Below are 15794 nucleotides of genomic sequence, written 5' to 3'. Positions count from 1 at the left end.
TCAACTTCCAATGGGGAAAAACAAAATTTTTCCCAAAACAGTAACATAAAAATTTTAATTTACCCCCACATCGTCCCAAATGCTTTTGCCTTTTTTATATTTTTTTTTTTTCTTGCCACCCCTTATAACCAACATTTTGGACGGGTTAATCCCTGATATTATTTAAAATTAAAAATCCCCCCATTTGGTTTTACAATTTTAAAGTTTTCTTCTGAAATGATTGTGGTCCTCTATCACACAATTCATTTGTGTTCATATTAAACAAACAAACTGCACGTACCTCAGAGAAGTAACAGTTATGGATACAAGCTCTAGTTAAGGGTATTTTCCTCATTTTGTCGTCGCAGACTCTTGTTTTACTCTATTGTGACTTTTTGCAAATGTGTTACAGGTTTGTAGATTAACGAAACTTAGCTTCCGATTTGACTCAGCAAAACAGTTTGTTCCATCTGAGCAGGACAAGATGGGAAACGTTTTATTTAACGACACACTCAACACATTTTATTTACGGTTATATTTCGTCAGACATATGGTTAAGGACCACACAGATATTGAAAGACGAAAACCCGCTCTCGCCACTTCATGGGCTACTCTTTTCGATTAGCAGCAAGGGATCTTTTATATGCACCATCCCACAGGCAGTGTAGTACATACCACGGCCTTTCATATGCAAGTCGTGGTGCAATGGCTGGAACAAGAAATAGTCTAACCAGAACAGTGCAATTCTGTCATTTAATTTAAAATGGTAGTGAACTTTGAGTGGGGATTTTTATTCATTTCTTCTTTTTTATTTTTATTTTTTGCTTCTTATTTTGTTGTGTTTGTTTTGTTTGTTTGATCCTTTTTGCTTGTTTTGTGTGTGTGTGTGGGTTTTTTCTTCTGTATTTGTGTGTTCGTGTTCGTGTTTTGTTTGTTTCTTTGGTGTGTGTGTGTGTGTGTGTGTGTGTGTGTGTGTGTGTGTGTGTGTGTGTGTGTGTGTGTGCGTGTGTGTGTGTGTGTGGGTTTGAGGTGTTGGGTGGGGGGGTTGTTGGGGGTTTGTTTGTGTGTTTTTTTGGGGGGCGTAGGGTATGTCTGAGCACGCGAGTGTGTGTGTGTGTGTTGAAAAACTGGTGCAATCAGCATTATTCTTGTCTCACATATCTGATGCCGCACATCGCCCCCCCCCCCCCCCCCAATCCCCTGCATAATTTATAACACATGAAATGCTATGTATCCCAGTTCCTGAAACAAATGTAAACAAAACAATAACCAGGAATTTATTTCGGTACAAATTCTCGTATATCAATACCACGACAAACACACCACTGTAGTATACATATACTAGACATAGTCGGAATAATTCACGCCTTCCGTGGCTCACCTTTACGAACTAAAAGGCAATACCGTATAACCGGACATTTTCGTGGTCTTAATTTTTCGTGGTTTGGGGTATAAAAACATTTCAAGGTTTCTTATTTTCGTTGTTTGCCAAATCTAAATTGAAAGTGATTTTATTTTCGAGTTTTAGCAAGTCTAGTTGCGAGAATACTTGCTATTGTTGATTAAAGTTTCACTTCGGCTGCCAGTTGTTCGATACTACCGACGTGTAAAGTTAAACAATAGAACAGTCACCTGTAGCCTAATTGGCCACTGTGATACCCGGTATGCTATTCGACAGACAACTGATCACAGTCTTTGATTTTGTGTAAAGCCAATTACGACGCATGTGTGAACAAAGCACCTTGCATGAATTGGTTTTATCGCCGAAGTACGCATTTCGAGAGGTGATATATGGAAGTAGCGCCAAGACTGAGACACTACCATTAGATCTGTTGATAGATTTAATGTCAAAAATGAACACCAGACTTTCTAACATTGAAACGTATGCGAAAAAAATTGAAGATGTTGAAACGTATGCTAAAAAAATTGAAGATGTCCAGTCGTCTATCTTGTCACTTGCTAACAAAGTTTATTCGTTGGAAGCTGACGTTAAGAACGTTATCACCGATAAACGAAACATGGAATCCAATTTCCAAGGTCTGAGTAATTTGTACGATTGTGTGAAGGAAACAGGTGACAAAAATAAAGCGGAAATAGAAGCGATAAAGCGGACAATTAAAAACACTGGTAATGACAACGCGGAATGCAAAAAAGAAATAGAGTCGCTGAAAAAGGACAATTATGAAATGAGAGATTTGATAACCGATCTACAATGCCGATCTATGAAATGTAACCTCATCTTCACCGGTCTTGCCGAAAACCCTAACGAAATTACAGAGTACGTAATAAGAGAATTTCTTGGAAATGAACTTGGCTTGGATTACGATTTTGAGTTTGGTAATGTACATCGTTTTGGCAAAAGACGACTTGGTTCATCTCGCCCCATTGTTGCTCGCTTTCTGTACCACAAGGATATCGTACTGATAAAGTCGAACGCGTACCAGCTCAAGGGAAAACCTTACGGTATCAGTGAGCAGTTCCCCCCCGGCGATCGAGGAACGCCGTAAGAAACTGTATCCCATAGCCAAACGCCTGAGACAAGCTGGACACAGGACGAAACTGTTACGGGACAAGTTATTTGTAGATGGGAAACCTTACGAGGAGGCAAATTACACCGATTATCGGTCGTTCCGAGATGTAGTACAAAACAAGCCAAGCCAACAGCGACCAAGTCCTATACACGCGAGGGATACCAGACCGGCACAGAAACGACCGCGCGTTTGTTCATCGCCAACGGTAACAACCGACCCCCCTCACCTATCTGGCGCAGACCCCCATCACTTATCTGGCGCAGACCCCCCCCTCACGTATTCGCCGCAGACCCCAATCACCCATCCGCCGCAAACGGAGCGATGTCGGCTACATAGGACGGGCTGGAGGGTGAACATGTGATCAAAATTATGACATGGAATGTTCAAAGGAGACTAGCTTTTAAACTTTGCGACAGCGAATTTGTTAATATTATTTCAGGATGTGATTTGCTCGTTTTAAATGAATGTTGGATTGATAACACTGATGATCTCAATGTAAACGAATTTATCTTAGCCGCCCGCATAGTACGATCGAAGTGTAAGGGTGGTGGCTGTGTTTTGTATTACAAAAATTGGTTACATAAATATATATCTATTGTCAAGATATGTGCCGATACATACTGCTGGGTTAAACTTGACAAATCCCTGTTTGTAAATAAATTTCACGTATTTATTTTATGTGTGTACATACCTCCTGAAAATAATGTGTGTTTTATGTTAAATATGACTGTGACATTTTTGATATGATATACAATGACATTTTGAACTTTCAAACCCAGGGCGAGGTATTGTGTATAGGTGACTTTAACGCGCGCACTCGAGCGGAACCGGATTATATCCCACTGGATCGGCTTGATGATCAAGTGTTGCGTAACATCGGTGAACTGTTTGACTATGTCTCTGACGAGTGTTCAACGCCAAGAGTGTCTCGAGACAAAACTGTAAATAACTTTGGTCGTAACTTGTTACGCTTGTGTAAAGCTACTGGTATCCGTATTGTGAATGGCAGATCACCTGGTGATAATATTGGTCGTTTTACTTTTTATCATAGAAATGGATCAAGCTGTATTGACTACGCTATATGCTCCAACGACATACTTCATATCGTTAGCGACTTTACAGTGTGCGATTTTAATATGTTTTCTGACCACGCGCCCTGTTTGATCGAGGTTGTTTGCTCATTGAAATTTTTTAACAAAGTTGTAGTTAATAAAGGTAATCCTTTATATATGACTTTAACTATCTGGAATGAGGAATGCAAGGTAGATATTTTAAACAGTTTAAGCGGAAAGTCCGAACAATTACAGATTCTCTTTCAAAATATTTGTCCCACCAAAGAAAGTATTGATAAATCAGTTACTGATTTAACTCATCTGATAAATGACTCGACCAAACAATACTGTTCCCACACTGTTAAATGTAAAACTGTTGGAGGTCATTGTCTAAAATCAGTCCGTGACAAACCATGATGTGATGATAAGTGCCGTGAGTTATATCGCAGTTACAAGGAGGCTCTATATTTGTTTAACAAGCATTCTTCATTCGAGAACAGGTATAATTTAGCTGTAAAAAAGAAAACATATAAACAGCATATAGGTAAAGCAAAACGAATGTATTTATATCAGGAAGGTAACCTGTTGCATTATTTGAAAAAACATAACCCAAAGCAATTCTTCAAGCGTTTTAAGAACAAACGTAAGCAAGTTAATACGTCATTAACAATCAACGATTTTTTTATACATTTTAAAAATTTAACAAACACCGATCATGTTGAACAGGTTAATATTACCCAAATGATAGATGAATTTGACGATACCTCAGTTAATACCCATAATGAAAGCGTTTTTGAAGAATTGGATAAAATAATAACACCTGCTGAGATTCAAATCTTAAACGAGACAAAACCCCTGGCCATGATCTTCTGTTAACTGAATATTTCATAGAATTTAAAGACATTTTATTACCCGTTTTAAGCAAGCTATTCAATAGCATTATTGATTGTGGTTATTTCCCCAATTCTTGGTCAAACGGGATCATCCTACCCTTATACAAAAAGAACGACCCTAACGATGTAGGCAACTATAGAGGTATAACTTTATTAAGTGTTATATCCAAAATATTTACTTCTCTTATTAACAATAGACTTCTACAATGGAGCAGTAATCACAATATTATATCTGATGCCCAGTTCGGATTTAAGCCTGGCTATGGAACTTGTGATGCAATTTTTTCCATACATAGTCTGCTATCATCCACTTTAGCGCATAAAAAACGTTTATATTGTTGTTTGATTGATTACAAAAAGGCCTTTGATAGTATTAATAGAAATAGTCTTTGGTATAAACTAATCGGATACGGTGTCACAGGAAAACTATTAACTATAATTAGATCAATGTATAATGATGTTAAATCATGTGTTAAACACCACGGGTCCTTCTCTGATTCTTTTTCAACTAGTGTGGGTTTAATGCAGGGAGACGCACTATCGCCTATGCTCTTTTCTCTTTTTGTCAACGATATTGAACTTGACCTGTTTAAACCACTGCAATAACTCTTACGAATTGAAATATTTGAACTTATTATTGCTAATGTATGCTGATGACACAGTTATTTTTTCAGAAAGTATAGAAGGCTTGCAAGAAATGTTAAATTGTCTAAATATATATTGTTATAAGTGGAATTTATGTATTAAATACCGATAAGACCAAGGTTCTTATATTTCGTAACGGAGGTATTATACGAGATAATGAAAAGTGGTATCTAGGGGATAACGAATTGGAAATAGTAAATGAATTCAATTATCTGGGATTGGTATTAAAATTCAATGGAAAGTTTGTTGAGACACAAAAATGCATTGCTAATCAAGGTCGCAAAGCTTTATTTGGTTTGCTGAGAAAATTTAATGATTGTAACCTTAATGTAGAAACTAAGTTATATTTGTTTGATACTTATGTTAGCAGCATATTAAGCTATTGCTGCGAGATTTGGGGATACCATAGCGCTACAGATATTGAAAAGGTACACATCGATTTCTGCAAAAGAATACTTGGTGTAAGTAAAAAATGTACTAATATGATGGTATTCGCAGAACTTGGTCGCTTTCCTTTAACCACTTCTCGAAAATTCAGAATTATTAAATATTGGCTGAAAATATTAAATACTAACAACTGTATTTTAAAGAGCTGCTACGAATTATTATTAGATGATATCAATCTCCCCTAGATTTAATTGGGCAAATTCTGTGAAAAATATTCTACTAGAAGTAGGCCTTCCTCACATATGGGATAGGCAACAGGTCGAAAATAAAACTTCTTTCTTATTCACAGTTAAACAACGTTTAGAGGATCACTTCATCCAGGATTTGTAACAGAATAATTGATTCGTCATCTAAAGGATTCTTATATCAACATCTAAATCCTACTCATAATGTCAAGAACTATCTAAAAAAACGCCTTGAATTTTGTATACAGCAAACTGATTACCAAATACGATTATCTGACCATTGCCTTTGTATTGAAGTCGGGAGACGCCAAATACCCCAAGAGAAAACAGATTATGTACACTATGTGATAATGAAACAATCGAAGACGAATTCCATTTTATTCTGAGTTTGCCCTTTTTTTACCATGATCTAAGAATAAATTACATAAAGAAATACTTCTACGTCAGACCTTCCGTGTTTAAGTTAATCAAACTATTGAACTCGGAAAATATAAAAACTTTAAACAATCTTGGAAAATATTTATACAAGGCTTTTCTAAGAAGGGAAATGTTCATTAAAAATTAATATATTATGTTTACCCTCCTATTGACATTTTATATACTCTATTCATGTAATTTTGATTGTTAAATATCACACTATGTATATATGCACAACTGTTACTATGATAATAATATTGATGTTTATGTCGCGCCTATAGCCAGGATGGCTTTGGATAATAAAGATGATTCCAGATGATCTTGATGTCCGTTACAACTTCACCGTGTTTCATAGCCAGGGAAACCCGCTATTCATGCATGTGTGAACAAAGCACTTAAGGACGCCATGAAGTCTAATTTTACCACATGGTATTCAAAGCGGGTTTCCCTGGCTATGAAACACGGCGAAGTTGTAACGGACATCAAGATCGAAATGCGTACTTCGGCGATAAAACCAATTCATGCAAGGTGGATTATGACTTTCCCGACGTTACGGTTTCGTGTTTAGATCAGTTTCTCATAAACTACAAGTTCTAGGTCAGTAAACATAGTTTATAAATATTGCTTCTATTCTGTGTTTTCAACAGACACTACACACAACACAAATAACACAAATAAACATCAAATAAAAAAAAATAGTGACACAGTAAAATGACAGTTACATTGACGTGTTTCGTTCAAACTACACGTTTAAGGTTTTGATATATTATCATAGCATTCGGTCGGGACGTGAATGAATGAAAGAATGAATGAATGCATGTTTAACGACACCCCAGCACAAAAATATACATCGGCTGTTGGGTGTCACAAATGGTCCCGGGCGGGACCTAGTCCGATGATAAAGAGTTCGGTTTAGGATCGATTCCCGTCGATGGGCCCATGGGGTTATGTCTCGTTGTAATCAGTGCACCACGACTGCTATACCAAATGTCGTGGTATGTGTTATCCTGTCTGTGGGATGGTACATACAAAATATCCCATGCTACTAATGAAAACATGTAACAAAATTGCCAAATGTTTGACGGTCAATAGCCGACGATAATAAATCAATGTGTTCAAATGGTGTCGTTGAAAAAAAGAAGAAAAAAAAAAAAAGAGAAGGTTTTATTATACCATTCGACCCAACGATCACGCTCTGGCAGTACTGCATATAGAAAAGAGTACCAGCAGCACGACGAAGACTACACTGACTATTGTACCTAAACGATTTGTGGGGATATGAAATTTTGTTGTGTGAAAAATCCGGTACATGGTTGGTAAAAGGAGCCTACACTGACCGGCCTCGGTGGTGTCGTGGTCAAGCCATCGGACATAAGGCTGGTAGGTACAGGGGTCGCAGCCCGGTGCGGAATCACACACAGAGCGAGTTTTAACGAATGAATTGGTAGGTGTAAGACCACTACACCCTCGTCTCTCTCAGTAACCACTAACAACTAACACACTGACCTGCACAGGCAGTTCAGATAGCTGACGAGGGTGCCCAGGACGGCGTGTTTGAACCTTAATTGGATATAAGCAAGAAAATAAATTGAAATGAAAAATGAAATGCGTACATAAATGGCGTCAACAAAGTGTTGATTTACTCGCACGTTTAATGCATGTTCGTGTAAACGTAATTATTTAGTTTTGTATGTATCCGAATATTGGGAAGAAGCCCCAAAACTGTAATGTTTTTGTTCTCCCCTTCGAGTCCAAACGATATTGATTAAAATGTTTAGCGATAGATACACATACAGGCATATTTTTAAATTATTATTTATTCCCGTTTAAAAGCGTGATACCAACCTATGATTTTTTTTCACCACAATTTTGCTGATATAAAATGGTCTCATACGTATTAATATAAATATTAAGTTATAAATCGTCAATATCACAGCATCATTATACACTTACGAGAATATTGATAATTGTGAACTGCCATTAAGTTATACATATATCTGTGCGTGTATGTGTGTGTGTGTGTGTGTGTGTGTGTGTGTGTGTGTGTGTGTGTGTTTGAGGTGTTGGGTGGGGGGTTGTTGGGGGTTTGTTTGTGTGGGTTTTTTTGGGGGGAGGGTATGTCTGAGCACGCGAGTGTGTGTGTGTGTTGAAAAACTGGTGCAGTCAGCATTATTCTTGTCTCACATATCTAATGCCGCACATCGCCCCCCCCCCCCCCCCCCCCCCCCTGCATAATTTATAACACATGAAATGCTATGTATCCCAATTCCTGAAACAAATGTAAACAAAACAATAACCAGGAGTTTATTTCGGTACAAATTCTCGTATATCAATACCACGACAAACACACCACTGTAGTATACATATACTAGACATAGTCGGAATAATTCACGCCTTTATTGGTTCACCTTTACGAACTAAAAAGGCAATATATGGGTATTACTTTCCCGACGTTACGGTTTCGTGTTTAGATCAGTTTCTCATAAACTACAAGTTCTAGGTCAGTAAACATAGTTTATAAATATTGCTTCTATTCTGTGTTTTCAACAGACACTACACACAACACAAATAACACAAATAAACATCAAATAAAAAAAAAATAGTGACACAGTAAAATGACAGTTACATTGACGTGTTTCGTTCAAACTACACGTTTAAGGTTTTGATATATTATCATAGCATTCGGTCGGGACGTGAATGAATGAAAGAATGAATGAATGCATGTTTAACGACACCCCAGCACAAAAATATACATCGGCTGTTGGGTGTCACAAATGGTCCCGGGCGGGACCTAGTCCGATGATAAAGAGTTCGGTTTAGGATCGATTCCCGTCGATGGGCCCATGGGGTTATGTCTCGTTGTAATCAGTGCACCACGACTGCTATACCAAATGTCGTGGTATGTGTTATCCTGTCTGTGGGATGGTACATACAAAATATCCCATGCTACTAATGAAAACATGTAACAAAATTGCCAAATGTTTGACGGTCAATAGCCGACGATAATAAATCAATGTGTTCAAATGGTGTCGTTGAAAAAAAGAAAAAAAAAAAAAAAGAGAAGGTTTTATTATACCATTCGACCCAACGATCACGCTCTGGCAGTACTGCATATAGAAAAGAGTACCAGCAGCACGACGAAGACTACACTGACTATTGTACCTAAACGATTTGTGGGGATATGAAATTTTGTTGTGTGAAAAATCCGGTACATGGTTGGTAAAAGGAGCCTACACTGACCGGCCTCGGTGGTGTCGTGGTCAAGCCATCGGACATAAGGCTGGTAGGTACAGGGGTCGCAGCTGTCGATTGTGCTGGATGGTAAGCGCGTTGTGTTCACAATCCGCGTCAAGGTGCGGAATCACACACAGAGCGAGTTTTAACGAATGAATTGGTAGGTGTAAGACCACTACACCCTCGTCTCTCTCAGTAACCACTAACAACTAACACACTGACCTGCACAGGCAGTTCAGATAGCTGACGAGGGTGCCCAGGACGGCGTGTTTGAACCTTAATTGGATATAAGCAAGAAAATAAATTGAAATGAAAAATGAAATGCGTACATAAATGGCGTCAACAAAGTGTTGATTTACTCGCACGTTTAATGCATGTTCGTGTAAACGTAATTATTTAGTTTTGTATGTATCCGAATATTGGGAAGAAGCCCCAAAACTGTAATGTTTTTGTTCTCCCCTTCGAGTCCAAACGATATTGATTAAAATGTTTAGCGATAGATACACATACAGGCATATTTTTAAATTATTATTTATTCCCGTTTAAAAGCGTGATACCAACCTATGATTTTTTTTCACCACAATTTTCCTGATATAAAATGGTCTCATACGTATTAATATAAATATTAAGTTATAAATCGTCAATATCACAGCATCATTATACACTTACGAGAATATTGATAATTGTGAACTGCCATTAAGTTATACATATATATGTGTGTGTATGTGTGTGTGTGTGTGTGTGTGTGTGTGTGTTTGAGGTGTTGGGTGGGGGGTTGTTGGGGGTTTGTTTGTGTGGGGTTTTTTTGGGGGAGGGTATGTCTGAGCACGCGAGTGTATGTGTGTGTTGAAAAACTGGTGCAGTCAGCATTATTCTTGTCTCACATATCTAATGCCGCACATCGCCCCCCCCCCCCCCCCCCCCCCCCTGCATAATTTATAACACATGAAATGCTATGTATCCCAATTCCTGAAACAAATGTAAACAAAACAATAACCAGGAATTTATTTCGGTACAAATTCTCGTATATCAATACCACGACAAACACACCACTGTAGTATACATATACTAGACATAGTCGGAATAATTCACGCCTTTATTGGTTCACCTTTACGAACTAAAAAGGCAATATATGGGTATTACTTTCCCGACGTTACGGTTTCGTGTTTAGATCAGTTTCTCATAAACTACAAGTTCTAGGTCAGTAAACACAGTTTATAAATATTGCTTCTATTCTGTGTTTTCAACAGACACTACACACAACACAAATAACACAAATAAACATCAAATAAAATACAAATAGTGACACAGTAAAATGACAGTTACATTGACGTGTTTCGTTCAAACCACACGTTTAAGGTTTTGATATATTATCATAGCATTCGGTCGGGACGTGAATGAATGAAAGAATGAATGAATGCATGTTTAACGACACCCCAGCACAAAAATATACATCGGCTGTTGGGTGTCACAAATGGTCCCGGGCGGGACCTAGTCCGATGATAAAGAGTTCGGTTTAGGATCGATTCCCGTCGATGGGCCCATGGGGTTATGTCTCGTTGTAATCAGTGCACCACGACTGCTATACCAAATGTCGTGGTATGTGTTATCCTGTCTGTGGGATGGTACATACAAAATATCCCATGCTACTAATGAAAACATGTAACAAAATTGCCAAATGTTTGACGGTCAATAGCCGACGATAATAAATCAATGTGTTCTAATGGTGTCGTTGAAAAAAAGAAGAAAAAAAAAAAAAGAGAAGGTTTTATTATACCATTCGACCCAACGATCACGCTCTGGCAGTACTGCATATAGAAAAGAGTACCAGCAGCACGACGAAGACTACACTGACTATTGTACCTAAACGATGTTTGGGATATGAAATTTTGTTGTGTGAAAAATCCGGTACATGGTTGGTAAAAGGAGCCTACACTGACCGGCCTCGGTGGTGTCGTGGTCAAGCCATCGGACATAAGGCTGGTAGGTACAGGGGTCGCAGCCCGGTGCGGAATCACACCCAGAGCGAGTTTTAACGAATGAATTGGTAGGTGTAAGACCACTACACCCTCGTCTCTCTCAGTAACCACTAACAACTAACACACTGACCTGCACAGGCAGTTCAGATAGCTGACGAGGGTGCCCAGGACGGCGTGTTTGAACCTTAATTGGATATAAGCAAGAAAATAAATTGAAATGAAAAATGAAATGCGTACATAAATGGCGTCAACAAAGTGTTGATTTACTCGCACGTTTAATGCATGTTCGTGTAAACGTAATTATTTAGTTTTGTATGTATCCGAATATTGGGAAGAAGCCCCAAAACTGTAATGTTTTTGTTCTCCCCTTCGAGTCCAAACGATATTGATTAAAATGTTTAGCGATAGATACACATACAGGCATATTTTTAAATTATTATTTATTCCCGTTTAAAAGCGTGATACCAACCTATGATTTATTTTCACCACAATTTTGCTGATATAGAATGGTCTCATACGTATTAATATAAATATTAAGTTATAAATCGTCAATATCACAGCATCATTATACACTTACGAGAATATTGATAATTGTGAACTGCCATTAAGTTATACATATATCTGTGTGTGTATGTGTGTGTGTGTATGTGTGTGTGTGTGTGTGTGTGTGTGTGTGTGTGTGTGTGTGTGTGTGTGTGTGTGCGCGCGCGCATGCATGCTTCAGTTGTATCCCTTCCTTTCTGAATTTGTGTTGCACTTTCTTCGTGATTCAGATTTTTATTCTAAATTTTAATTTCCTCTATTCTATTCCATTCTAATCCCTTTTAAATTACTATGTGTTGTGTGAAAACCATATTTTCAGACATCACTTGTTTACTTAAAAATTCGTATTCATCACGTATTATCGCTTGTCTCTTGACACGATACAACCATTTCCTCAAAATGACTGGTATGTTGGTTGTCCGGATATTCGGGGCCGGCTTCCATAAATACCACTTGAATTGGCATGAATGTGTTTGGGTTTTGTTCTCCTTTGAAATATTTAAAAAAAAAAAAAGACATGCGTTTAACGGGCCTGCTAGGGATTGGAAATAATGCTGAACGTTCCAGTCATTTCTAAAACAGCTCTTGGTCGTTAGTTGTAGTATGTCTAAATACATAATCGCTGTATGCTAACAACGAAAAAACTCAGGTTGGCAGATTCCGTGGTATTTGTTACTGTTGTTCGACATAGATAGCATATAGTTTGTGGAGATTGTGGTGTGATTAATAGTTGCCTTCATATTCCGTGGTAGAACGAAACTGATGTCCCTGCAACTTTCAACTGCCACATTCACTTAGTAATTTCCGTGAAATCAGTACAGCAATCGTCAGATCCCAGTGTAGGGGAGGTAACTGATGTCTGACTGTGTTGTTCAGATTGTCTAGTGCTCGATTCGTTGATATAAGTTCTGAAGTTGACAAACGCTGAAACCTGGCCAGGAGTTCTTGACACCGTGTCATTGTTATTCCGCCCGTTGACATTTTGGCATTTCAGCTTGGTCTTGATGATCTTCCTATAGTTAGCTGAACTGGCCATTAGGATGTAAAAATTCTGACCAAAATTCATTAGATATAAAATATTAAACACCGGCCACAATTTGAAGATGAAGGTCAGGGTTTTAAAATCTGATTTAGTAACTAGGAGGATCAGAACAACACTGTCTGCAATGGATGAAGGTAAGAGAGTTACGAACGCCATTATGGAGATCAGCATGAGAGGAAGAAGTGACTTGTCCAGCTTGTTTTCCGTGGAGCCAGAACTGGTGGAGGTGAATCTCTTTCTGAACGTAACGCTGCGCTGGATGTGGATTCCAATCACAATGTTCAGGACGAGGATCAAGAGACACGGCAGATTAGCCGTTAGGACCATACGTATGAAAGTAGAGTAGCTCACTAAGTAATCTTTTATAAAACATATTTGTGACCCTGGAACAGTCTTCACTCCATTTAAAAGTGGGAGTGATAGAACTACCGAAAAACCAGTCAGACACGAGCAGACGATCGTGGCCTTTCTTCGGGTGCAGATACGATCACGTTTTAGCGGAAAAACGACACAGTAGAACCGATCTAGTGTCAACCCAACGACCAACCAGGGTGAAAGCGTTGTCGTTGTGTTCTTTATGAATTTCGTTAGCGTACAAACGGCCAAGTTACTTCCAATAAGATAAGAAGACTGGAAATATCTTAGTGATTCCTTTATGCAGAAAATCATGAGGACTGGACAGTCTGAGAAAGCCAGAAATCTCAAGTACACCGGAAAGGACAGGCTGGAAAATTTGACGCCTCCCAATAAAGGAAAAATCATGAAGTTTCCCACCAAACCTAAAACGACAGTAATGACGTTGAAGTACCAGTAAGCGGGGCCTCTATTATTGATGAAACGCGAGATATTTTGATCTGTTCCGTTAAATTCCGTGTTTGAATCCGTCCCATTGGTGAGTGCGTCCACGTCATTGATTTCCCCAGGCATACTGGTAGTAGTTTCCTCTAGCGTCATTGTCGTTATGTTGAACATCGTGGGATGCCGTCACCTGCAAATATAGAACTAGGATCAGTACGGACATTACACTTTGTTTTGTAACACTTTTAATACGTTTGAGTAGACACATCAACAACCTGGATAACGGCATGCTTGACCTCATGTCGTCTATGAGGAACGAATGAATTAATGAATGAATGGATGTTTAACGACACCCCAGTACGAACCATCCATCCGCTATTGGGTCTCAAACTATGGTAAATGAAAGCATTAAGTGATCACCAATATCAATATAAAAATTCAAGTTAAATTAAATCACAATACAAAGAACAGATATATGAAATTAAAATGTACAATAAAATTCAATATCACGAAGGCATTGGAATAAATTTCACGATGGCATCGGAAGGATTCCATCACATTTCTGCTTTCAAATATATGTTTACTAGATTTTCTCAGATGCTTGCAGTCCACCAAAATTGTGGCGTACTGTCAGGCTACACTGACAGTGCTCACACTGAGATGGAGGATCCTTCTTCAAAATAAATGAATGAGTTAAGTATGTGTATGTCTATGAGGAAAGAGATGATTTATAGTATGCCTGTCTAGTCCAAGTGTCCGAATAATTATATGCACATTTACATCAGCAGGTAGATATAGAGAAACATGTTGCTTAGACTCACATGTAGGAAATGGCCGGTTGCATATAAATATAATCTCCAACATACTGTCACAGTGCTACAATGTCAACGTTTTAACAATACAGATTGTATATTTAGTTTTACATTAGAAGTAGATTTTGGTAATTGGCGTAGACACCATATATTTTACTTGTTGCATCGGACATTGCAGGCGTCTTATTAATTACCTGAGTTCGACAAATCCACTAGCCCGATGCCCGGGTCTAGTACCTTTTAACACCGGGCAAATACAAAACAAGTAGCCCGATGTTCTAGCATGGTTTTAAAAAATAGGATCACACTTGTCAAAATTAGGCTGGAAAGAAAAATGCATACAGTAGGTCAGTTTACTAGTGATTTTTCAAACAGATTGTTATGTCCTGCAATCACACCATGCCAAATATGTATTACTACATGACTATGGGTTTAGTATGTCTTATAAAAACGGCTTGAAAGCACAATCTCTACTGGAAGATCCGACTGACATCACTATTACCAAAAGCTTAGTTTTTTAACCATAACTTACTGTTATATGTTGTAGTTAGGAAAAAAAAACTCCCACTATATTACACATTGTGATTTATTTTGTTCATTCAATTGCATTGCCCAGAAATATGAGAAGGAAACTTTACACTATATTAATATAAGGGAGATAACTTTTGAGACTTGCGACTGGTTTCGGCACGATGATGACTATGTCAGCAGAGCCATGCCATCCACAAGTACATAGAATATTAAAATTAAGTGACTGTTTGATATCGGTATAATTAAGTGACCTTTTGATATCGGTATAATTAAGTGACCGTTTGATATCGGTATAATTAAGTGACCGTTTGATATCGGTATAATTAAGTGACCGTTTGATATCGTTATAATTAAGTGACCGTTTTATATCATTAATATGCTTTTATTCAACGACTTGTTTAAAACCTATCTAACGAGTGTATTCGCTCATTTATTTGTTCGTTTCAACTAAGGTTCAAACACGCCCTCCTGGTCACATATCTCAACTCTCTGGTCTGTCTGTACAGGACAGTGGGTTAATCGGTAGTGGCTACAACGAGTTGTAAGATCAATGGTACCAAACGGCCATGGATATAGTATTCTATTATACAATTACCGGGGTATTTCATGGAATCCAGTGAAAATGTAAACATTTTCGACGTTCTGACTTAGTGTCACCAGCCTGTGAGTACATCAGCTGATGTCCGTTTAGCCTATCGGGCATATC

General features: G+C 38.1%; 1 protein-coding gene across 1 annotated transcript; it reads right to left on the bottom strand.

Annotated features, from left to right (window-relative positions):
- Positions 1-12695: 12695 nt before the first annotated feature.
- Positions 12696-13901, bottom strand: LOC121373158 (lysophosphatidic acid receptor 4-like). Its single transcript, XM_041499612.1, has one exon. It carries the CDS (start codon positions 13899-13901, stop codon positions 12696-12698), a length of 1206 nt encoding a protein of 401 aa, XP_041355546.1.
- Between the last annotated feature and the right edge of the window lie 1893 nt (positions 13902-15794).

Source organism: Gigantopelta aegis, chromosome 5, assembly GCF_016097555.1.
Source record: "Gigantopelta aegis isolate Gae_Host chromosome 5, Gae_host_genome, whole genome shotgun sequence".
NCBI classification, from domain to species: Eukaryota; Metazoa; Mollusca; class Gastropoda; order Neomphalida; family Peltospiridae; genus Gigantopelta; species Gigantopelta aegis.
This window is presented reverse-complemented; position numbering and strand designations above follow the sequence as displayed.